This window comes from Helicoverpa armigera, chromosome 7 (genome assembly GCF_030705265.1).
Source record: "Helicoverpa armigera isolate CAAS_96S chromosome 7, ASM3070526v1, whole genome shotgun sequence".
NCBI lineage: Eukaryota > Metazoa > Arthropoda > Insecta > Lepidoptera > Noctuidae > Helicoverpa > Helicoverpa armigera.
In genome coordinates, this window is record NC_087126.1 from 3,040,647 (window position 1) to 3,064,321 (window position 23,675).

The window sequence follows — 23,675 nt, forward strand, 5'->3', positions numbered from 1 at the left end:
TCAGTTCATTCAATGGTACAAATCGCTCTACAATCGCTTCAAAACTGCTAGCTGTCACCTGCACTCATGTCGCGGTGGCACTATGATCATGATGATTATGTCCTCCTAGTCGATTTATCGGCTCGGCGGCTGTTCTGGTACTTAGGTATAAAGAGATCAGATTCTATTTTATGTTTGCCACAATGACAAACTTTATGTGACCATAGGAAATTCATTAGCGTTTTTATCGGGTGGCATTTTACTAATTACCCATATCTTTCCACAACAGTTGATATGAATAATTATATTAATTATTATATTCATGCACAAATTACGTACTTGATATTAGCGTATTATTCAGTCATTCAGCATTGGTACAGTAGAATGGGAGAGTCAATAGCAGAAGCGCTGTTTTTACTTGTGGGAGGTTTTGTGTCAATATTGAGCGTCATAGCATTGTGGACGACTTGGTGGATCTTGCCGAGATGGCGAACATTAGATAACTACGTCAGCATCAACCATGTCACGATGGGCACACTACACTTGTTCATATATGGGTTCCTGTCTGACGGTAGTATCCTGTACGTGCTACCCACCAGCGTTATCTTTCTGCTAACTATGGCTTGGTCATTAGCATCATCTTTAATCTCGTATTTTAAGCTGGTGCTGCTCTATAATGTGAAAGTAAGCAACGATAAACTGATCATCACAATGTTTGTGTACGGATTGACCTTCGGCGTTAAAGCAATAAATGTTACGACTTCTCTTCTTTTACGCTTAGATTTCGATGATGAGGCACGTTTAGGATTATCTCCTTTGTTCTTTATATTATTTCTTAAAGTAGCATTGTTTATAAGTGTAATAGTTTCTGTAATGTCGTGTTTCAAAAGAAGTATATCTAAAAGAAAATTTGGTCATGTAGTGGCGCTAGTCGGAGTTGCTTTACTGTGTGACGCTGGAACGTTACTATGGGCATCTACGCGTTTATTTTATGGCATGAACACACTGGACCCGTTTTTCTATAACAGACTGATACCTCAAACCGCGTTCGTGATGTTTAGCCCTTCGTCGCGTGCGCATTGGAGGTGGTACTTCAGAAGACGTAGACGTCTGAACGCCGCTGTGTAGATACATTCGCGCTTTACAATGTAGGTACTTCTATAAGTTAATATCCAACCTGTAATTAATCAGAAACTCGTTTCATACTTGATCTGAAGTCTTGTTGTGAATAAATCTTTGTTTACTACAGTTATTTTTATTTCATCTATCAAATATTATTACCTACCTATTTGGAAACACAAGTAATGATCTCGATCTTCTAAACACTACCTACACCTTTGGGCTACAATATTCATTTCAGAATCTATATCCAACTACTGATGGTTAATCGTACCTAAAAATAGTTATATTTTCAAAGCAAACAGTTTATAAGTAGGTAAATCAAACTTTATTTCGCTGTTTTCTTGTATTTATCGGAGCAACTGCCGCACCGGAGCATATAACTCCAACAGTCTGAAAACCTGATGACACCGTGTCCCAGAGTAGTTTCTAATCAATTCTGACTTTTTAGTAATTGTTTACACTCTCAATTGAATTTGACCATCAACTGAAGTTCCAGGTAATTCCAATTCCAGTAATTTGTTATTTAAAATGCGTGCTGTTAGTTGGCTGTAGACTGTATACAATTGGTGCGACGCATTAACTGCGCGTGTATATAATAGGGCTCCGATAGCCGATGTTTATCATGGCAGGCGGGCCAGACTGCCTTGTTTGAAACCGTGTTATGGATCAATAATTACCTTTTTAAGGATTAACCCACTATTTTGTATCAGGAAATCAAAATAACCAAGCTCAAATCAGCAGATGATATGTTTTTTTTATAAATTTTAAACGCAATATCCGATTTGATTCTTCTTTGGTTTTCAAACGTCTTCCTCCGTGGAAGTGTAAAAGGCATTAAGTTCGCAGTAGCAGAGGATCTGATGTTAGATTACATATCTACCTATTTATTTTACAGATAAAACATAGGTGGGTCCATATACAAGTACAACAGATTTTATCACAATTCCTCCACCGAAAGGTTCATTTTGATCGTCAGAATACTCGATTATTTTTAACAATATATTTTCCACACTCTTTGCAGAGTTCGCCGCCGCCGCTAAGTCCGCAGGGTCGCACGGATGACTCGAACGCGATCGTGTCCATCATCGAGTCGGCGGAGGAGTTTGTCTACATCTCGGTTATGGAGTACGAGCCTATGTGTACCTTCACGCATAAGCTGTCGTAAGTATTTACTTATAGACTTCTTCACCTTCGCGAAGGCTAACTATCATTTTCGAATTAGAATGAGACCCATGTTTGCAGTTTTGGGTACCTCTTTTATATAGTATAAATAAAAACACTTACTTGCTTCGCAGATTTTGGCCTAAAATAGACGACGCGATCCGCAAGGCGGCTCTAGAGAATAAAGTGAAAGTGAAGTTACTGATCAGCTGGTGGAAACACTCGGCGCCCTCAGAGGACTACTTCCTCCGCTCACTCACCGACCTGTCGCAGGCTTACCCCAGAGTTGACCTACAAGTGGTAAGTGCCTATATACTACATATTATATACCTAAAATAATACGAAACTTGAAAATGTAAATGAAACTCCAGTCGGACCCACTAGGGCCAAAGCCTGCTGGGGCTGCGAAATTGTTTGAGTTACCGCAGTCCCAGCACATGAAGGGCTCAAGAAGGAATATCATGGGTTTGAGTCAGTAAGACACTCACTTCCTCTCTCTGTATTAGGATGCGCAAGCGCAGATATAACCAAATGTTCCTACCCACCTTTCATCATGAAAATACATAAAATGATTTATTCTACAGTTGCATATTGCAAATAAATATTAGATATATTTTTCGAACTTCTTATGTTTTTATTATTACAGAAACGCTTCGTAGTCCCCTCAACACCAGAACAAGACAAGATTCCTTTCGGGCGAGTGAACCACAACAAATACATGGTGACAGACCGTACTGCATACATTGGCACATCCAACTGGTCCGGAGACTACTTCATAAGTACCGCCGGCGTAGCCTTTGTATTCCAAGACCAAACTCATGATGGAAGCTTCCAGAATCTTACCAGAGACATAAGGAAAGATCTTCAAGAAGTCTTCGAAAGAGACTGGAACTCTCCCTACGCGGTCCCCTTAAGACGGTTATAGCGTACGATGCTATAGTTAACTATGTCAGAATATCTTCCTTCCTTGTTAAAGTGTGTCGTTTTTTAATGTTTGTTAGGTATACGTACTTTACAGTGTTCTTAAGATTTTTTTTAGTTTGGTTTGTATCGTGACTTCAGCCGGTCTCGAAAAAAAATCGTACTTATGAAGATTTTTTTTTTGTTAAAAATAATTGTTTAATAAATGTGAACTTGGTTCTTGTGTCTTGATCTTAACCAAATCTCAAACAATTCTAGATTGTTTACCAGCTTGTTGTAATTATTATTTTGTCCTCAGTACCAATTTATAAGTACATTAAAAAAAATTGAACTTAGGTGTAAGATATTCAAGTATTAATAAAATTAAATTTGGATATAGTGTGACTGTGCCTTCGTAGTTCGAGAGACGAATATATGAAATCTTCGAGTGTATGTCAAAGTAGATTTTTATATCTTTTTAGATTTACATTTACTGTACCTATTACCGTAAGAAAATGTATTTCAGAAGCGGGTAGCATAGTATTATGTAATCCATACATTCGCATGTAAATAAGTGTACGATTCAATAGTCAAATGTATATGAAAATTAATAAATATATACCTATATAAAATTGGCAACGTTCGTAACAATAAGCAAACGAAATCACTGTGATTCTATTTTAATGTAAAAGGTACGAAATTAACAAGTCGGCAAAGCATTGTTAAATGCGATTCATTTTAAACCTTACGAAAAATGCTAGAGCATCTCTTTTTAAATATTTGACGTATTAGGATTATAATAACGTGCTTTAAAATCCTTTTGTGAAAGCACTAAACGTGTGTACAAGTACTTTGAGTAAACTATCTTTATCTATCGACTTTAAAATTAATGCAATTAATCGAACCTTCCTGAAATTGTGTAATCCTTAAAATCTAATAAATGTAATAAAATGTACTTACCCTCGGCGTTACAGATCAAATATTTCGCCAAATATTTTTAAGACTAATGATTATGTTGAAAAAATACTTCAGTAGGTAAAGTAGATTGCAATAGATCTATTATACATATCAATTCTATGTAGCTAATCCTACTTATAATGTATTTGAAATATTCAATCGAATTATGATTGTATTTTTGAAATTTTAATCAGCTATCGATGTTGTGTCAATAAATATATTCAGACTTGGATACTTCATTTATGAAGGATCTAATATTATTTCCATTGGCTCTTTAAACTAATATGTATTAATAAAGCAATAGATTATATTATGTTCAAAGATAAAACGCGTGATCGATGCTGAATAACTAAAGATGGGTTTAAAAAATAAAAAGTTATTACTTTAAGTTGTTTTTCTTTCATTCTCACCACTAATACAAAATTATTGGTTGACCTACATTGAAAGAAGATTGGGCAATTTATCCTGTTACGGGTAGGAGCTAGAGAAAAACCGCAAGAAAACGGCTGGTTTCGTATATTTCTATAGAATGTTCTTAACATCAGTAAATACACTGGAAACATTACCATTTTACAATACTCAGTAATGTTGAGAAATAAAGTATTTTTTCATCCCACCATCTCGGAAAGAGTAATTTTACCCTTTGATATCTGAGCGCAAAAGCCGTTTTTATCCTCTAGAGCGGCAAAGTGATTTGAATTTAGAACATCGTGTGCAATACTCCATTTGTGACAATCTTGATAAGATTTTTCAAACAAATACATATTAAACAAATAAAATACTGCTTAAAATAATTATTCAATTCATTCAGTAATTTTTATTATTGTTTTTACATAGATTTTTAACCTCGTTTCATTTTTAAACTGAGTTTTCAAATAAATGAACTTTAATAGGTACTTCTTTTTAATTTGGTACTCATATGTGCGCGCCATTTTGTTTTCTTGCATTTAGTAATTTCCTCGATGAGGTGGGATGAAAAGTTACGTGTTGCACTCGAGTGCAAAGATTTTTCACCTTGTGCTCTTTTGATTCCCTCGCTATCGCTCAGGATTCTAATTATTGAAACACTCGCTACGCTCGTGTTTCAATTTTAGAATCCTTCGCTTGCTCGGTCATCAAAATTGAGCCCGCGGTTAAAAAGCAACTTTGCACTCTTGTATAACAAATAACTATTATTAGAAAAAAAAACATTACAATTCAGAAACCACTGCATTGACGTCATTGCTGAGGCACTATAAAAATATAATCTGAGTCAATGCAAAATGTTTACTATCAATTTTTATAGTATTAACTATTTTACTTATATCTAGTAGAAGAAAATAATGTCAACAATGTAAACTAAAATAACCACTCATGTCAATTTATTTAGGAAATAATCGAAATAAAAACTGCATCAAAAATATTTACAATAAAATATCGCTAACCTTACAATCCAATGTTGCTGAAAAAGTATTGTATGTAACTATGTAACATTTCTTCGCGGTAAATAGGTCTGTATTTTTAAATAAATAAATGAATACAATTCTAGAAAAATCATGTCGAGTGGTGCGCACTGAAAATGTCAAACTTACACCACCAATATATAACATTATAATTTCTATCCAATTGAATTTTACAGTATCATATTGTCAGTACATGCTTTTGAATTCAGACAGCGACAAAAAAACTGTTTTACACGACAAATCAATATATTCACACTAAGTGAGAATAATAATATTATCTATTGGTTATGCAACTACCCCTGCGCCCTACAACACCTGCGTTTTAAACATAAAAACGTAACATTTTAACACGTAATTCGAAAGTAACAATATCGTGGAGTAATTGCAATATTTTAACAGTTAGGTGGCGCACGTAGCATTAATAAACAGACATGAAGGTAAATCAATTCTTTTATAATTTCTTACAAAATCAGGCATTTCCTTCTACGGCGTAATAAGAGCACTTTAGTGACAATTTATCGCGCTTTCCTTCTTGTATGCAAACGGAACGCGGATTCATTAACTACTTTTGGGGCCGAATTTACAATAATCACTCAACTTCTATCTGAAGAATAAATATAGCGGTATGACATATTTTCTATACAAAAGCTGTCACATATTCTATTGTTTGACAGATAAAAGTTAATTGTAAAATCGGTCTTTAGAAATGCAAATTACTTACAAAAGACATCATTTATTTACCAACATGTCTGTACTCTGTGGTCAGAAACGTTTCCGAATTCAACATATCTAGTAAATAAAATTTAAGCATGTGTAGCGCTGTCTTCGACGAAATCTCTCGCCTCCTCTTGTGTGACACACTCGACATGAGACACTTTGTTCCGGAACTTAACTCCATAGAACTTGTGAGCGTGTTCCAACAACTCCGGTCGGAAAGTTGTCGTGATGAACTGGGCTGAACTGGACAACTCGTGGATCATGTTTGCTATCGCCTTACGATGTTGCGCGTCTAAAGCCTGTAGAATTTGACGTGTTAGAATTATTTTTTGGGGAATACAATTTTTATGATTGAAAACGATTTGAATAAAATTTGTACATTTATCTTCTTTTCTTTAGTTCTATTTTTTGAGGAAGACAGGAAAGGTTTGTAGAGATAGAGAGAAATTTAATTTAGCGAGGTATGAAGCGAGAAAGAATATCATAAACCGACTTCAAATAAATAAGTTCTATATTATATGTGACTATTTTCAAACGGTTTCTAAGCTATCATCTTTTATCAACAAGTTCTTATAAACCTATAGCAACATTTAATGGTCCTTTGAAGGCAATAAAAAACACGCATTCACAATTAAAACCCTATATATGAAGCTAGCATATAACCTAACTTCAACTCACCTGATCGATTTCATCGAACAAGTAGAATGGGGCAGGATCACACTTCTGTATGGCGAAGATGAGTGCTAAAGCGACCAGCGACTTCTGTCCGCCGGACAACTGGTTCATTTCCCTCATGTCACCCTCGCCGCCAGTGAACGATACCTTTATACCGACGCCGGCGAATGGGTCCGCTTTTACACGCTGGGAAAAAATAAATTAAGTATAAAGTTTGATTAACTTCAGTCATTTAAGTACCAGGTTATCATAAAGTTTTTGGAAAAGATAAAGTTTTTCCTGTTTTAGAGAATGTCACAAAATCACAGAAAAAAATAAATGCTAGGAGTCTCAATGCATTTAAGTTCTTTATTCCTTTTAGAAGTGGGTGCTCACGAAGATCCGGATTTTTCGAAATTTATTCCACCACTAGATCTACAGTTCTGGTGTTATAAGTAATCCGAATATGGGTACCTAATAGTGTAATCAAAATAAATTATCAAAAAAACCGTAATGCATGCGCAAGGCATTAAATGGCGGACTACAGAGAAACAAAGTTATTTGACAATAATGACATAAATAGTACACTTACATCAGTGGAAGCCTCTTGACCGTCCTCATTGGCCGCTCTCATGATGAGACTGCCTCTGCCTTGAGGAACCAGTTTCTTGAACACCTCTGTGAAGTACTTGCATACTTGCTTGAATGTAAACTGTATGGCTTCTAACTTCCTGTGCTCCAATGTTTCGATGAGCTCTCGGATTTTCTCTCCTCTGTTGAATAGAGTATTTTATTAACGAAATAGTTTTACAATATTTTAAGTTGCAATATCATAGGGCCCGTTCAATTATTACGTAAGCACTATAGCGGGGTGGGGGGGTCTCTGTTTTGCTTATTTTGGATGACATGAGGGGTAGGGGAGTCCAGATGATGATTACGTCATCGATAGTTATTTACTTTTTTACACGAATTTTTCGGGGATTCCCGCAAATATACACGAATACGTTTAGGCACTCGCTTTAGAATCGATTCGCGGAATTACCGCGCGCTGTTTACTTGTCAAAATTTCTTGTCAGTGTATTGTTTTGTTCGGATACTATAACATTATAATTATAATATAAAAAAATTCATTTTTAATTGAAAAATGTTTACGAAAGCATGGGGGTAAAAGCTTTGTTTACTTTTGCTGACAAGGGGAATGGGGGGGTAAATACTTGTAATAAATCTGCTTCCGTAATATTTGAACGGCCCCATACAGAAATTCTACAGACTGTCTAGAAAGATTATTGCAACTGAAACGTAGTAAAACTATATGTAACACATTTCATAATGCTTTGAGTTAAGTAACAACGACTTTCCCAACGGAATCTAACACCTGCTTTGTTATGACTTACAAGCAGAAACATTACTCAGATATCAAAATCATCAATGAGAACCCGATCATTCACATCAAAGTAATTATACGTATAACACCAGTGCAGTTCATTCAACAGTTCACATTTATAGATATTCATACAAAATTCATGTGTCAAAAACATTATTAACTACATAAATACCAAGTGATAATAAAAACTAAAGCATTACTCATTTTATCAGTACGTGTAATACTTTGACAGGTGCGAACACTAGAAAGATCAATAAACACGTACAAATATTTTTCAATACCTCTATATGAAACCGGGCTTCAGCAAATCACAATAAACCATTATTACATTTCCCGTAAATAAAACAATTACGTGAAGTGTATTCGAACGCATACCAGGAGTTAAGTGGATAACTGACACGAACTACAAATCTAAATAAATCTGTGTCAAGATTAATAGCTATTAACAATGGGGTGAAGTTTAACAACATAGCTTTTAGAACAACATATATATAACGTAGCGCGCATTGTTTCACGCACAGACGATTTCCTAGAGAAATAATAGTATGTACATTTATATACTAGTACTGATTGGCAGTGTTTCTGCGAACAATGATCGAGGGCTATGGAACTTTTGGGAAGATCTAATCGGCGCAACTCAAGAAACATACGTTCCTGAAGATGCAAGACTTAACATATCTCAATTAGCGAAGAAATATAGATACCCTCTCCAAGAACATACGGTGCAGACACAAGATGGATACATTTTAAATTTCCATAGACTTAACCGACAGAAAAGAGAAGAAAGGTCAGTTGTGTTTCTAATGCACGGTATTGTCGAAAGTTCTGATTGCTGGATGCTAATGGGACCTAAGAAGGCGTTGGCCTATGTGCTGGCAGACCAAGGCTTCGACGTGTGGATGGGCAACGCGAGAGGAAACAAATACTCTCTAGCGCACGCGTCTATGAACTCTACGCAGTCAGAGTTTTGGGACTTTTCATGGGAAGAAATCGCTTTGTACGACCTGCCAGCAATGATCGACTATATCCTCAATAGGACAAAACAAGATAGCTTATACTACGTGGGACATTCGCAAGGAACAACAGTCGGCTATGTATTGGGTTCAATGAAGCCCGAATACAATAGTAAAATGAAACTTATGTTCTCACTGGCTCCTGAAGCGTGGATGGGTCACGTTCAAAGTCATTTATTGAGATTTTTTTCACCCGCTCAAAATGTGCTGGAGTTAATACTGTCGGATTTTAACACTATTATGACAGGGACGGATTTCTTCAACAAAATATCGGGTATTGTTTGCTCTATTATGCCAGTGAATTGTGACAATGTTTTGTACTCGTTATCAGGATATGAGACAAAGATAAATGAGACGTTTTTGTCGGTTATATTAGGGCACAGTCCTACTGGTTCATCGATACGTCAGTTCTCACATTACGGACAATTGGTACACTCCGAGCGATTCTGTCGATATGATTACGATGTCGTAGAGAATTTACGCAGATATGAGTCATTAACCCCGCCTGATTACGATCTAAGTAAAGTAACAGTGCCTGTAATTTTATTTTACAGTTGCAAAGACTGGTTATCGGACCCGAAGGATGTTGATATCCTTAAAAGCAACCTGCCAAATGTCGATGAGGAAATTTACTTGAACGATTTTACACATTTAGACTATCTTTACGCTGAAGAGGCAGTTAACATTATTTATAGAAAAATTATCGAACTAATTGATAAGTTCGAAAACGTTCTCTATGTTAAAGCCATCGGAAGTCGGACGGAAAATACTCCAAACAGCGTTTTGGCACCATATGGTCCAAAAAAATTATTCAAAAAAATATATAGGTAAAATGATTTATACATATTTGTAAAGTTCTGTTTGTTTGAATCAGATTTATAATGAATATTAAATGTAGAACGCCTTTTTTAAATAGTTTTTTAATGAATTGATTGGAACGTATGCCGATTGTATATTCACAGTTTGAGAAAATATTGTTTATGTTCAATTATTTATGTTCAATAGAAATAAAAAATAACTGTAACATCTACACTAATTTTATAAAGAGGTGATGTATGTTAGTTTGTAACAGTTCAAGGGGATAATCTCCGCATGTACCGAGCCAATTTTACAAATTATTTTAATAAAAGAAAGTACATTATTTGTGAGTGTTAAATATTTCATTTTGATACGGAAAGTATTTCCCGAAACGGCTAGAACGTATAAAATAAAACTCACCCAATATCAAGTTCCTCTTTCCTCTTGTATAGTTTTTCCTTCTGTTCAGAGAAGCTGATGAATTGATCCAAGGCTTTCTTGTTCACGTGGTTATATTTCTTCAGATGTTGGTTAGCTTTCTCGAGCTCTTTGAACAACTGCAAAGAATAATAATTGTGTAAGGACCTTCTGGCATAAATATAGGAATACAGGGATCAATGAATAAACAGTGCTTAGCGCGTTTGGTAAGGGGATTGTTGAGCCTCTATGTAATAAAAATTTCTTCAAGCCTTGCAATTGGATAGTCAGAACCCAGAAAGTCTGACAACCAGTCTTACCAAATGGTATCGTGTTGCCAAGGCAACTGGGTTGAGGATAATGTGCAGTCATCATTGCATATAAAAACTGGTAATCAGCTGCCTGTTATTAAGACTGAAAGCTGAAGATTAAGGCTAAAATTCACCCAAACATAATCCGTCGTCCCACAAACACTTTTAAACGTCTGTTGAACACCTGTCTAAAAAATTACAGATTATGACGTTGAAGTAGGGTCCGTTTTGCAGCCACACTTTTTTAGAAATGTGTTCAACAGATGTTTAAGTTTTTGTAGTACGGCGGAATTAAGCAGAAGAATGGATATTTATGTTGTCAGTGTACTTGGGCTTAATATTCTAATGTTATCTGTTACCTGTTTGAGCGACATCTTCTGATACTTGGCATGCAGCTCGGGCGCGTTGGGCAGAGTCCCGAGCGCGGCGATCTTGTCGAGAGATTCCTGTATTTTCTCCTGCAGTAATACCTCTTTGGACGCCATTTTCTCTAAGCCTTTGGCGTCTTCCTCCATTTTGTCTTGTGCTTCTTTTTCCTGTTTTATTAAGATTTATTTTTAATTTTTGCTTTTAGGACTGAATTTTACATGTACGAACTCAGGTTTACTATTTTTGGGAAATTGAGCTTTATAAGAAAAAAATACAATAACAATCTGGAGTCCATTTATGAGCTATATAAGTAATAGTAATATGAACCTAGTAAATAACCAGCTAAATTAGTGCAGTATGCAAACCTAAGTTATACACATTTTTTCTTGGTTAGAAAATTGTGTTAGTACTAACTAGGTATTTCAATAAGATAAAAATTCTTTCTTCCATCAGCATTGCCTGACTATGAGGTCAAACATTACAAAGAAATCACAAAAAAAATACAAACTAACCTTATTCCGCCACTTATCAAGCTCCAATTTCAAGGCCTTCTCATTCTTGACAGCGGCCTGTACTTTCCTCTCGACTTCTTCCAACTCCTTGTTAATCTGCTTGATTCTCTTCTCGGTAGCTGCGAGATCCGCCTTGCTGTTCGCGAGACGACGCTTGCGATCTTCCACCGAGATCTCTTGTAGAGCTTGTACCAACTCATCTTTACGACTGAGAACAGCAAAATGTAAAAAATAGTAGTACAACTTTTATGAATAAATTTTCCTTATGAATCATCTTGTGTTTTTGAAAATTATATGGCTGTGTTTTCAAGAAAACAGCAGGGATCGATTTTCCTATGTATTATTTGTCTCCGTATTTCGGAAGGCACGATTAATTGGTGAGTCCCTGCTGTCTTTTGAACATCATTGGCAGTCGTTACATGTTAGGTTGTCGGTTTGCCCGAGTAACTGGATTGACGAGATCAGATGGGCAGTCGCTAAATGTGCCACACTGGTACTAAGCTGCATGCAGATAGACTGGAAGCGTACCCGAACAAAGTTGGGAAAAGAAAAGATGAGAGATGCACTTACCGAATCAAGTTGTTGGTGAGCAGATTTTCCAGCTTGTTCTTTGTGGCTTCTAGATTCATCCTAGCGCTGAATGCTTCCTTGTTCTCCTGCGTGAGGCGACGGATGGCGTCGTTCAGCTCGTCCACCTTGCCTTGGTCGGCTGTCGATAGTTGCTCCATTAGTTCCTGTTGAGTAGGGAATATTTTAAGTCTAAATTAATTTTTGTAGGCACACTAATTTAACAATGATGAACGAATGAGGGTTAGTGAAGGTTTATTCGAGAAAAATATGTCGATTTGGAAAATTCGAGATATAAGTATGTAATATTTTATTTGGGTACGGAATAAGTTATCCCGGACGCGGATGAAAACGTGGGAAACAGCTAGTATTTTATATGCGAAATAATTTTTAATAAATGCTATTGATATACCAATTAACACAAGTAATAATATAACATTTGTATCTACACGGGTGAAACCGCGGGACAACAGCTGGTTTTGAATAGCTTTTTACCAATATTTACCTGATGTAACTCAGACTCCAGCCCCTCCTTGGTGGCCTGCATGGCCTCGAGGCTGGAGCGGCACTGCGCCAGCGACCGCTCCTTGGGGCCGCGGAAACGCTCGATAGAAGCCAGCTCTTCTTTCATTAGACGGATATCGGCTTTCACTTTGTCGAATATATCCCTGACGAAATAGGATTTTTTATTGAATAATTAGGAGAAATTGGATAAATAGGAGGTTAGGAAAATATAATCTTTTTATTTCATAACAGTTAAAGGAAACAGAAAAAAATAGGATAACTTTACATGCATAATTGCATAATAAGACGTCTATAAACGTATTCTAACAGAATGTTTGCAATAAAAGAAGTTCTGTGATTTAATCCTTGCATTCGGACTTCGAGACAAATTTTTTGCATGATTTTTCAGTTGTGAATGTTAAAAGCTTATTTTTCTGATTTTGAACTGTTTTTATTTTCTTTTCCATACTTACTTAGCCTTCCCCTGCTTAGTCTCAGTCCTCTGCATCTCCGACACAATAGAGTTAATACTAGTTTCCGTCTTATTGAGCTCCTGTCTGAGTGTGCTCAACTCTTGCTCAAGTGTTGTGATTTGTTCCATCAGCTCGGACCGCGTCTTCTGCATCTCCAGACGAGAACGCGACTGGTTGAAATAACCACCGGTAAGAGAGCCTTTTGATGATACCTGAGAACAAAATTAAAGTTAAAAATAATGCCTTATTCATAAATTATATATAATAAGGCATTATTTTATAATATATATTTCATAGTCATAAATTTCTATGACTTGGACTAGCTGGCAAGCCTAATCATCAAACAACTCTTCCCGCTGTGGGTGCAGCGTGAGGGAATGTCAGACTGACTCACTATAACCCACCACGTAGGGCCATATATTAGATTAAGAATATAACTGTTTAGCAAAATTTTATGATTAAGTTTATCCTGAAGATTGTTAACATTAAGACTTTTTTAAATGTAATCAACTAACCCATTAACTGTGATAATGTTTTCAATAAAAAAATATTATGTTCCTTCTTGAGCCTTTTATGTACCAGGACCTCAGTCTCAGAGTACTCAGCTGTACCAGGTTAGATTGCAAGCCGATTCAGACATAGTTGGGAAAAGGCTGGGTAGATGATGATCTTACCTGATCTCCCTCCAAAGTAACGCAATCCAGATGGAACTGCTTGCCGAGCTCTGTGGCACACTCCAAGTTCCTGCAGATGAGAGTCTTGCCGAAGATATACTTCATTGCTTTCGCGTATTTAGCGTCGTATTTCAGCTTTTGTACCATGGCTATAGCGTTCTGAAATATATAATAGAAAAAAGTGTGCAAAAGCAAAAAAACATGTTAGGATAGAGGATAGGAATAATATTATTCCTAAAACCTAGACTCAAGTAAGGCCGCATAACCGCAATTTTTCTTAAAAAACAATTCATAGGAAACAATTTTAAAAAGGCCCATTTTAAATTAATATAAGTGAATCATACATTGTCAATTTCTAAGGAAATAATGCTGTTTACTAAGAAAATATGACATAAGCTCTCCAAGAAAATATTTTAAAATATGTCTTCAATATCAATGAAATTGTCCAAAAATATTAAAGAATAGTTGACTACTCACATTATCATTAGGATAGACCATATCTCTAACTTGCAGTCGGTTGAGCGGCATGAAGGTGACCTCTCCCGGCAGGCTCTGTCGGTTCATCTCCTTCAGAATCTTTGTACCCACTGTGTCTGATTCTACGATGTGGTGGAATAATCTGTTACCGGCTGTTACCTGAAATGAGAAAAAATTACAATTATACTTACACTACTAACATTACAAATGCGAAAGTTTGTAAGGCCCAAGTTCATCGGCAACCAACGTCAGTTTTCTCATAACAACTGTTTACAGTGATAATTCAAGATTTAAAGTAAAAAGTTTATGCTGTCCGCGAATTGGACCTTAGTCTTTCAGGCTAAAACAATTAGCAGTAATACATCTTATACATATATCAATTGTCCCGAAGGAACTACTACATATTAAGTTCCTTCTTAGGATTCTAAGTCTATTTGATCATCATCATATCAGCCAATTGCCTACCACTGCTGAACGTAAGCCTTCCCCAAGGAACGCCACAAAACTTGTTTGATGTAGGGTTCCTTTCGCATTTACAATATGATAAAGTATCGTGCAAAATGGTGTTATATTTTAAAAAAATAGTATACCTCAACAGCAGTATAAATAGTCTTGTCACAGGTGAAGTTCTCAATGACGGGTCCGTAGTACTGCGTGGCGATCTTGGCCCACTCGCCGCCTCGCTCCTGGAATGTCTCTAAGACTTTGCGTACACTGTCTCGCCCGTTTAAGATGGGCTGTAAAAGGAAAAATACTTGTAGTTATTATATTTAACAATGCACGATTTTGAAAAACAGGTCATGTGCGGGTTGAACTACCAGAAAAACGGATTCATTCTATTGTTTGTTGTATGGGAGGCCCCAAAACATTTATCTTATTCTAATTTTCAATGTTATAGCGGAAATACATCTAGCCTAGTTTAAGCCATCACGATTCATGAAATACAACCTAGTGAAAGGCGGACAGCGAAGTCATAGTAATAGGTTCCCGTATATTATGGGTACGGAAACATAGAAACAAAGATTTGGATATTAATTCGTTTGAATGGAATACGAAGTGTGTTTAATGAGTTTCGGAAGATCGTTAAATTGGTAAATAATGAAACAACGTTTACCTTTCCCGCCATAGAGCGCAGTGCCTGATCAGCCTTTGCCAAGTCTTCTTTGAGAGACGACAGATTCTGCGTGAGGGTAGTTTCCTTACGCCATAATTCACTAAAAATATTAATTTAATTTTAGTAAAATTGTTTGTTAATGTAACTTTTTGCATGCAGCTGAGTTTACCAAAAAATAACAAAATGTGAACCTAGTGAGAAAGAGAAATCTGCAATTTTTGATTTATATAAACTGTATATCTATCGATTTTCTTACTAGAGATAGAATTTGATATAACTTGCTCATCTCAGAAAATCAACTGAAAAATAGATTATATAGAAATCCGCAAGTAAACGTGCAAAAAAATCATATTTTTCAAAATAATAATTCCTTTGAACATTGTGACAAACTACTTTTTATTCAACCGTGGGAAGTAATTCCCATACAACCATGATAAAAAAAAAAAACAAATAAACAATACATACTTCCTAGCACTCTGTTCCTGGTCCTTCCTCTTCTTACACTCATAGTATTGTTTGTTATGTTCGTCAATGGCGACTCTCTGCCTCTCCATCTCTTTTGTAGTCTCTTCTATTCTCTTCTCTAGTTCTGTCAACTTGGTAGCGTCGCGTCGCAAGTCGTCCCGGAGTTTGGTTTCATGGTCCTTTTTGTCTTTTATTTGTTTGCTTAGTGATCTGAAAAATACAGTAAAATGCTTAAAATAAAGTTTTTAAGTTTTCGCCATTTGGTTGTTCTAAAAGCGACAGCGAAAGTAGTTCTGCGTTTATTTATCAAAAAAATTAATATGACAAAATGGGATCAAATATGAAGCCAATCTAATAATAGGGGTTAAAGTATGAAATTGCCGATTTGTACTGAAAATCTAAATTGTATTTTTTTTTAATTTTTAACAAACTTATTTAATCAAAATAGTTGCCATTATTATCTATACATTGCGGCCATCTAATAAGAAGGTCATTTATGCCGTTACGATAGAACTCTGAGGATCTAGACTGCACAAACTGTGTGAAAGAATTTTGATCTGCCTCCTGGGAAGAAACTTCTTGTGACGCAGATAATTGTCCAAATCACAAAAAAAAATGGTCGTCCGTTAGAGCAAGGTCTGGCGAATATGGAGGAAGACGAATAGTTTCCAACTGCAGTTCCTGAAGAGTTAAAACGGTTTCTTTTGCTGTATGAGGCCTCGCGTTGTCATGGAGCAATAACGGTGAAGGTCGATTCATGAGTCGTGGCTGTTTTACTGCTAATTTTTTCAACATTATTCGTCTTCGGCTGGGTATCTGGGTAGTTTGACTAGGATCGGCGTTCGCCGTCTCTCTTAATTTCTCGTTAATCACCTGTCAGGCGGTCTTTTTCATGGCTCGTTCTTCAAGTCGAAGTTTCCACCACGAAAGCGTTTAATCCAAAATCGCACGGTGCGTTCATTAGCAGACACCTCTTCAAATGCAGCATTGATATTGCGGGCTGTTTCTGCCGTTTACTTCCGCGTCGGAACTCATATTCAAAAAGTACTCAAATTTTCGCAGTGTCCATCTTTCTTGTTTAAGTTGAATAACAAAAACAATTGAACATCGATAATCAAATGTTTCACATTTTTTAAAAGAAGAACATCACAGAAACCACGTGAAAAAAGTTTCATTCGAAAACCTCAAACCATGAAGACTCTATGGCAATTCAAAAACCTACTAGAATAAAACGGCAATTTCATACTTTAACCCCTAATATCAAGGTTTACGATGCCTAGAATGTTTGTCTTTGACAAATAGTCAATTAAATTGATGATGACAATTTAATTCATTCAGTATAAGCCTCCTATTTTAAAAATCGGTTACAATGACAAAATATTAATTTAACACTTACTTAAGTTCCTTCTCAATCCATCTGTCCCTGTCCTGTTTGGAAGTAAACTGTGTCCCTCGTCCCTGCTTAGCGTACAGCTCCTGTCGCTTCTGCTGGTTGAGAGCTAACGCGCGAGTACACTCCTCCTCACGCGACTTCATCTCTTCGTATTTAGGCTTCAGCTCTTCCAGTTCACGTTCCTTTTCAGCTATTTGTTGGCGAAGACGTTCGAGTTCGCCTTCTGCTCGTTCCTGGAATTGTAATTAGGTATGTTTGGTGCTTTGTGTGAGAGAACAGAGTAATTTTAGGGTAAACCGTGTAAGGTATTAACAAAACGTAGGTTGTGTTAAATTCGTAAATAACGTGTTTGCAGATCACATAGGTTACTCAGATTTTCTTTTCTACTTTTTGGGCCAGACACTAAATTCAAAAGTTGAATTGCATTTTGCCTTGTGAATAGAGTACATACAATACAGTCACTAAGCATTATTTACCCACCCAAAATATTAAAATGTTACTTAACTTAAAGTCTTTTTATTTCAGCAATTTTAACCAGTTTGACACTGACAGAGTGAGTTTGAAGACATTTTGGAGCAGTTCTTAAAATTAAGTGATGTTTCAGTATATAGCCGTTAGTCCCGTTTCCTCACATTATGGGTAAATACCATTATATTCGCTCACCTTAGACTTATTATCACCATCAACATCATCAGACAAGTCCTTAATACCGAGCTCAAGCTTGGTCTTCTCTCTGAGCAGTTGTTGTTGTTCAGTAGATAGAATGTCTTTCTCTTCACGGGCAGCTGCCACGTCTTTGCGAGCTTCTTTTAGCTTCCTAAAGTTAAAAAGTATCATCATTATCTCCCTAGCCTTTGCTCAACAATGTTGGGGTCAGCTAATCGGGTGTAGCTGAGTACCAGTGAAAGGAGCAATATAATAAATTCATATAATGTATTAATTCTTTTAGTATTTTAAATACATACAAGTTTCTAAAGAAACATATAGAAAAAACCGTAATTAGGGGTATGTAAGTATAGTTTTTGCCAAACTTTTTGTGGTAAAGAAACATTGCGCGAGTCGTTGCGCTAAAACCAATTTTAGGTATCAGCGGGTGGTATACGGACTACGGACACATGAGCGGACTTTTCAATTGTTTTAGAAAAATATAGTGGTTTTACAGACATTTGATTAAAGAACAACTATTATACCTGTTAGCTTCTCTGACATGCTCCTGTGCCTCTCTGACCATGTCAGCATAATGCTGTTGTTCCTTGCCACTGTTGGAACGCATTTTTTCCAGCTAAACAATAACAAAGGAGATGATAATTAAATATTCGGTACATACTAGAAATGTAGTTGATAGACAAAACCGACTTTTTCTAAACTAAGAAGTTCCAAAAAGTACACAAAAATTCTTCTTTGAAAGCAATTTGTTCAAAACAAAAAAATATTAAAAAAGTAGGCAAATATTTCTTTTATTTTAAACCATGGGAAAAACACGATTGAAATAAGAAACCTATTTCATATTATTTCTAATACATATAACTATCTCTTTTGATCTTACCTCCTCCAACTTCCTCTTATTCTCCCTATGTTCAGTGTCATGTATAATGAACTCCAACACACGTCGAGCTCTGTCCCATTTCTGATACTCTTTCAATTCTTCCTTCTCTTCCTCCAAAGTCTTCAAACGCTCCTCAATGGTTTGTAGGAATTCGTTGATTTTCTCCACCTGATATTTAATACAACATGTTGTTAAAAAATAATCTTTTAGCCGTCTATCATGCTATAGCTTTCTATTATTATAAGTAATTTTTTTTATATTCAGTTGTTCCTGAGTAAGCCAATAAACTCTACAGCTTGATAATACAGATGTTTAGTCTCTAAAATTAAAGTTATTTTATGCATTTTAAAACCAAGTTAAAACTCAACAAAAAATCTATAGACCACTTTTAAGCAGCGAAACTGCACCATAATACTGAATTAATAGTTACCTTTCCAACAGTCTCTTTAAGAATGGTGACAGACTCCTCCCTGCGCTCATCGTAGACCCTGGTACCAGCTACTTCTCTCAAGAGCTTCAGTCTATGGGAATCGGGCGCTATGGCCATTTGGTTGATCTGAAATAATAATATAGGCTCTTGTATGTATACAAACATTGGTAAAGACAAAGAGGTTACGAATTAACCATAGTTTACTAACATCATGAAAAGTAGCTCCAATATAAAAAGTGGCCTAATGCAGCGAATTTTTATAATTGATCTATCCATTTTTTGCTTCTATGTTGCATCAAAATTAAGTCAAAATTCAATCTCTCAGTATGTCCATCAGTTTTGCCATTAAACCATGATTGTGTAACAAGCATTAAGTATAAAGAGATTTCTTACCTTTCCCTGTTTCACAATGTAGTAAGGATTGGAGTTGGAAAGTCCAGCACTCTCAAGTAGATTGAGCACCTCGGAACGAGGCACCACTTTCTTGTTCAAGAAGAATTGATCCTTCTTCGATCCAATGACTCGGCGAAGGAATATCTCATCTTTTTCAATCTGAATAAAGAAGACTTGTATTTTATACATTGACCAACAATAGGTTAAAAAAATAGAGCAAAACTCTAATTGGTAATACTGATATATAATAAAAAATATTAGTTTTTTTTACAAAACATTCACACAAAGTCACACTTAAGAGGGCTATCACAAATTTTCGCGAATTTAAACGTTTTATACGAGTTTTGATGCTTTGGATATAGTCACAATAAAAAAACAAAAATAAGATTCAGAAAGTTTGATCATTTATCTTGAAAGTGTATTAAATAAATATTTTAATTTGTCCACGTACATCAGTAAAATCTTTGTCTCTGCAAAGGATGTTTCATAAAATGTTGCTTTTGGGTATCTTTTGATGCTTCGGTACTCCGAGGATATAGCAATTTAACCATTTATAAAAATGTTCAAGATACAACTATATCTTGTACTTGGAAGTGCTTAAATCAATTTATTACAATTCATACAGTATTACACCAAAAATAATTCTATAAAACTGAGAGTTACTGACAATTTTCCGTACGAAACTATATTTTTTATCTATGAAAGTATAATCCAAATTCAAATAAAAAACATTTAATAATTAAGGTGGTATTGTTATAAAGCTTGAAAAAAAAAATTGGTCTATTTAAAAGTAAAACAATATTTTAAAATAATTTTTGTTTGCAATGCAAAATCAATATAAATCTTGTGACGCGCGGTGTTCAACTTTAGTCAGCGCCAGGCGCTTACCGAGGAGGGACGTATCGCTCGCTGTTGCGCCGCGTAAACTCGCCGGAGTTCGAAAATATAGCGCAACCTACGCATCTAACACGTTTTGATACTAGTGAGTTTTATTTTATTTATTAGTTATAATGATCTGATTGAAATGTAATATACATAAGTATTAGGCCATGATATTCTAATTCGAAAATGTTATAGATTGGGTTCTCTTTTTGATGTTGGTTATAAAGAAATATGTACGTAAATGTCATCGTCGTTAGTTTCGCTGTTGCATAATAATGTAATTGGACTTCTTTGATTCTTGCAGGATAATGAAAGCATATTTAATTCAGACTATCAGACTCAATTGAATACCAGTACAAATAATATGGTAAGTATTTTTGTCACCCAAAAGGTATACGTGACATATTTGTTTTAATAAACTATCTACATTCCTAGTTTTCATTGTTGCAGGAAAATGAAGATACAATACATGGAAGACGAATTATAGATTTTAGTTTTTTTATAAATCAATTACTTATAATTGATAAACATGGTGAAAAGTTTGGTTGTCGATTAAATAATTTAAAAATTGTAAACGATTACTTGTTTATTGTAACTCAATCGAGCTATTCTAGGTTATAAAATTCATCGGTACAATTAATATTTCATAAACTATAAAAACAATAAATTATTTCGGAAAAAAGTGGCAAAGTCTCAAGTTTGTTTGTGCCGCGTGGCGGTCCGCAGGTGTGCGTTGCGTATTTCACTAGACGCACACATGCGCAAGTGCTGCCGGCTATCGTCTAATTTACCTACAACTGAGCAATTCGATTTTGTAATAGCGCTCTTAAGTATTTCCTATGCAGATTATTTTATTTACTAGTACTTGAAAAGAAAATACATAGAAATACTTAATCCAATGTTTAAAATATATTTTTATCAGACATTAGAAAGTTGTTCTATTTAATTAATTTATTGATTTTAATTCCTGTTCTTTTCATTACTATTTAACATGTTGAACTTAAGAACCTGTTTTAGCTAGATTAAATGAGAAATGTGTTAACACAAGTAGCATTGTAAATAGGTGCATAATTTATAAATTTGCAAAGATAGATAGAGCGCAGTAACTACAGTTTGAAATGTTTTTTCTCAAATACAAAAAATTACACAACTATTTTGGTGTTTTGGTGATTCCTGTGTGGTAAATAAGTCATCATGTTATTATTCTGTAAAGTTGCATGTTGCAATGGCTGTATTTTTTATACAGAACAAAAAATTTACAAAAGTTTTATCACAAATACATATTTAACGATTAAACTGCAACCTACTTTAAACTATTTTATACAATTAGTTAAGAAATTGATAATTGTTTATCTTAAATGCATACTCAAATGGAGTACACAGATACAATGTTACTTACAGGGATCCTATTGTCAGAATTGTCAAAGATGATCTCAACGAAGGCAGAAATGACCCTCGGGCCGGTACCTTCGTGTAGCAGGGCCAGACGCTGCTCTGGGCGCAGATGAGAGAACTCATCACTTAGCACAAATTGTATGGCTGAAAGGATAATGAATTGATCTCAAATACATACACAATACTCATATGTTATCTAGTGTATATGGTTATAGTGTTCTTATAGTACTTTTGACAACAATCAACCTACTTACTGCAACATAAATTCCCCTCAACTAGTAGAAAATTAGCAATGTTAGAAGTAGATACCAACCATGGAAAAAGTTACTTTTCCCAGATCCATTACGTCCGACGACAACATTGTGTCGTTTGTCGAACGGCTCGACGACAATTTGTTCGCGGTAACTCTTGAAACCCTGGATTATCACCTGTAAACAGACGCACATACAATAGCGTCACTTGTATGTCATCAATTTCTAAATAAACTGGGGAGTGAACGACTCTGGTAACCATTTCATTCATAGAAGGGAACTTAGAAGATCATCTTTTACCTGTTTAATATGCATTGTTGCAGTTCTTTAGACTTCAAAACTTTAATTATTGTTTACAGTGATCTCACTGTAACGTTGACCGCCATTTCGAAATGCCAAAATTGACCACAGATTGTTATAATATGTAGACAATAAATAAATGGGCCACAGATTATGCTGATGTTCGGCAATCGGATACGCAGACGCTAGATATACTTCATGATTTAAAACTTTGATTTATTTTAATACTTAAATGAATGTTTTTATAAAAAAAAACATGAAACACAACAAAAATCTGTCTTGTATTACTTCTATTTTTTTCTCTTATTGTCCCATGTTCACTAGACAATAGCGGACATACTATGTACAAACAAAGGATGCTGATGCAATTTCAGTTTCAGGTTTTAGGTGAAAATAGGTATGTAAATAATGGTTTGATAATAGAAGTTACGGATTAGACTACGGGTTCAGCAAAAAACTTTATAAACGCTGAAAAAACAACAAAACTTTATACTTAACAGACGTAGGTATACTTTAATTGGTCGCTTGGTGGTTTGCCTTTATTTAACAATCGAATTTGTTTGATGTAAGTAACTGCACCATTACACAATAAGCACAACATGATTTGTTTTCAGTAAATAGACTCATTTGCACATACATTCTAACAAGCTTTATGCATATCTTTTTACGACGTAAAATCATCAATGACCCTCCCGCTGTGGGTTAGCAGCGGTGAGGGAGTGTCAGACTCTTACTGACTAAAAGCCGTCGTGTTCCGTCGTAGGCCTTATGTGCTAGGGCCGCGGTACCTCTTTCGAACAACCCGCAGCCCAGCTTTATGCATATCTACTGAATAAACACGATAAGGTTTATACTTTGAAGTCCTCGACTGGAAAGTTTTTCCTGTTGAAAGAAATAAAAAGTACCTATGTTTGTGGTTCGTTAGAGCGTTGGCTGAACCACAAACATAACATACATGGGCTAGGCGACAACATAACATTTGTTGTCGCCTAGCCCATGATCAATATTGACAAAAACGTTTAGTAATGTTAATTGACGGACATTCCCAGTAGCGAATTTAGTAGATATTATCTTA

The 23,675-nt window shown here is 35.5% G+C and overlaps 3 protein-coding genes across 7 annotated transcripts in view; 2 read left to right on the forward strand and 1 right to left on the reverse strand.

The window, feature by feature from the left end:
• Positions 1 to 23,675, forward strand: part of LOC110378459 (5'-3' exonuclease PLD3) — a 570,622-nt gene that overhangs the window by 48,629 nt on the left and 498,318 nt on the right. For 4 of the 5 annotated variants that reach the window (XM_049847593.2, XM_049847596.2, XM_049847595.2 and 1 more), the window contains exons 9-11: positions 2,123 to 2,262; positions 2,397 to 2,562; positions 2,909 to 4,507. In XM_049847593.2, coding sequence (XP_049703550.2) covers positions 2,123 to 2,262; positions 2,397 to 2,562; positions 2,909 to 3,187 — 585 coding nt within the window. In that variant the 3' untranslated portion in view covers positions 3,188 to 4,507. Of the gene's footprint in view, positions 1 to 2,122; positions 2,263 to 2,396; positions 2,563 to 2,908; positions 4,508 to 23,675 lie in introns of those variants that run through there. The other variant, XR_010276652.1, reaches the window with a different exon arrangement.
• Positions 5,299 to 22,750, reverse strand: LOC110378461 (structural maintenance of chromosomes protein 3). The gene is made up of 23 exons (XM_064035546.1): positions 22,601 to 22,750; positions 22,363 to 22,477; positions 22,054 to 22,193; positions 19,773 to 19,931; positions 19,380 to 19,505; positions 18,950 to 19,117; positions 18,594 to 18,685; positions 18,067 to 18,220; positions 17,407 to 17,636; positions 16,011 to 16,220; positions 15,546 to 15,645; positions 15,022 to 15,168; positions 14,432 to 14,590; positions 13,955 to 14,113; positions 13,281 to 13,492; positions 12,809 to 12,971; positions 12,307 to 12,470; positions 11,737 to 11,944; positions 11,215 to 11,391; positions 10,548 to 10,684; positions 7,525 to 7,705; positions 6,957 to 7,139; positions 5,299 to 6,577 (listed from the first exon to the last, which is right to left on the reverse strand). The coding sequence occupies exons 1-23, from the start codon at positions 22,613 to 22,615 to the stop codon at positions 6,365 to 6,367; spliced, it is 3,612 nt and encodes a 1,203-aa protein (XP_063891616.1). The 5' UTR covers positions 22,616 to 22,750; the 3' UTR covers positions 5,299 to 6,364.
• LOC126056072 (lipase 3) lies at positions 8,184 to 10,537 on the forward strand. Its single transcript, XM_049847613.2, has one exon. The coding sequence runs from the start codon at positions 8,862 to 8,864 to the stop codon at positions 10,158 to 10,160; it is 1,299 nt and encodes a 432-aa protein (XP_049703570.2). The 5' UTR covers positions 8,184 to 8,861; the 3' UTR covers positions 10,161 to 10,537.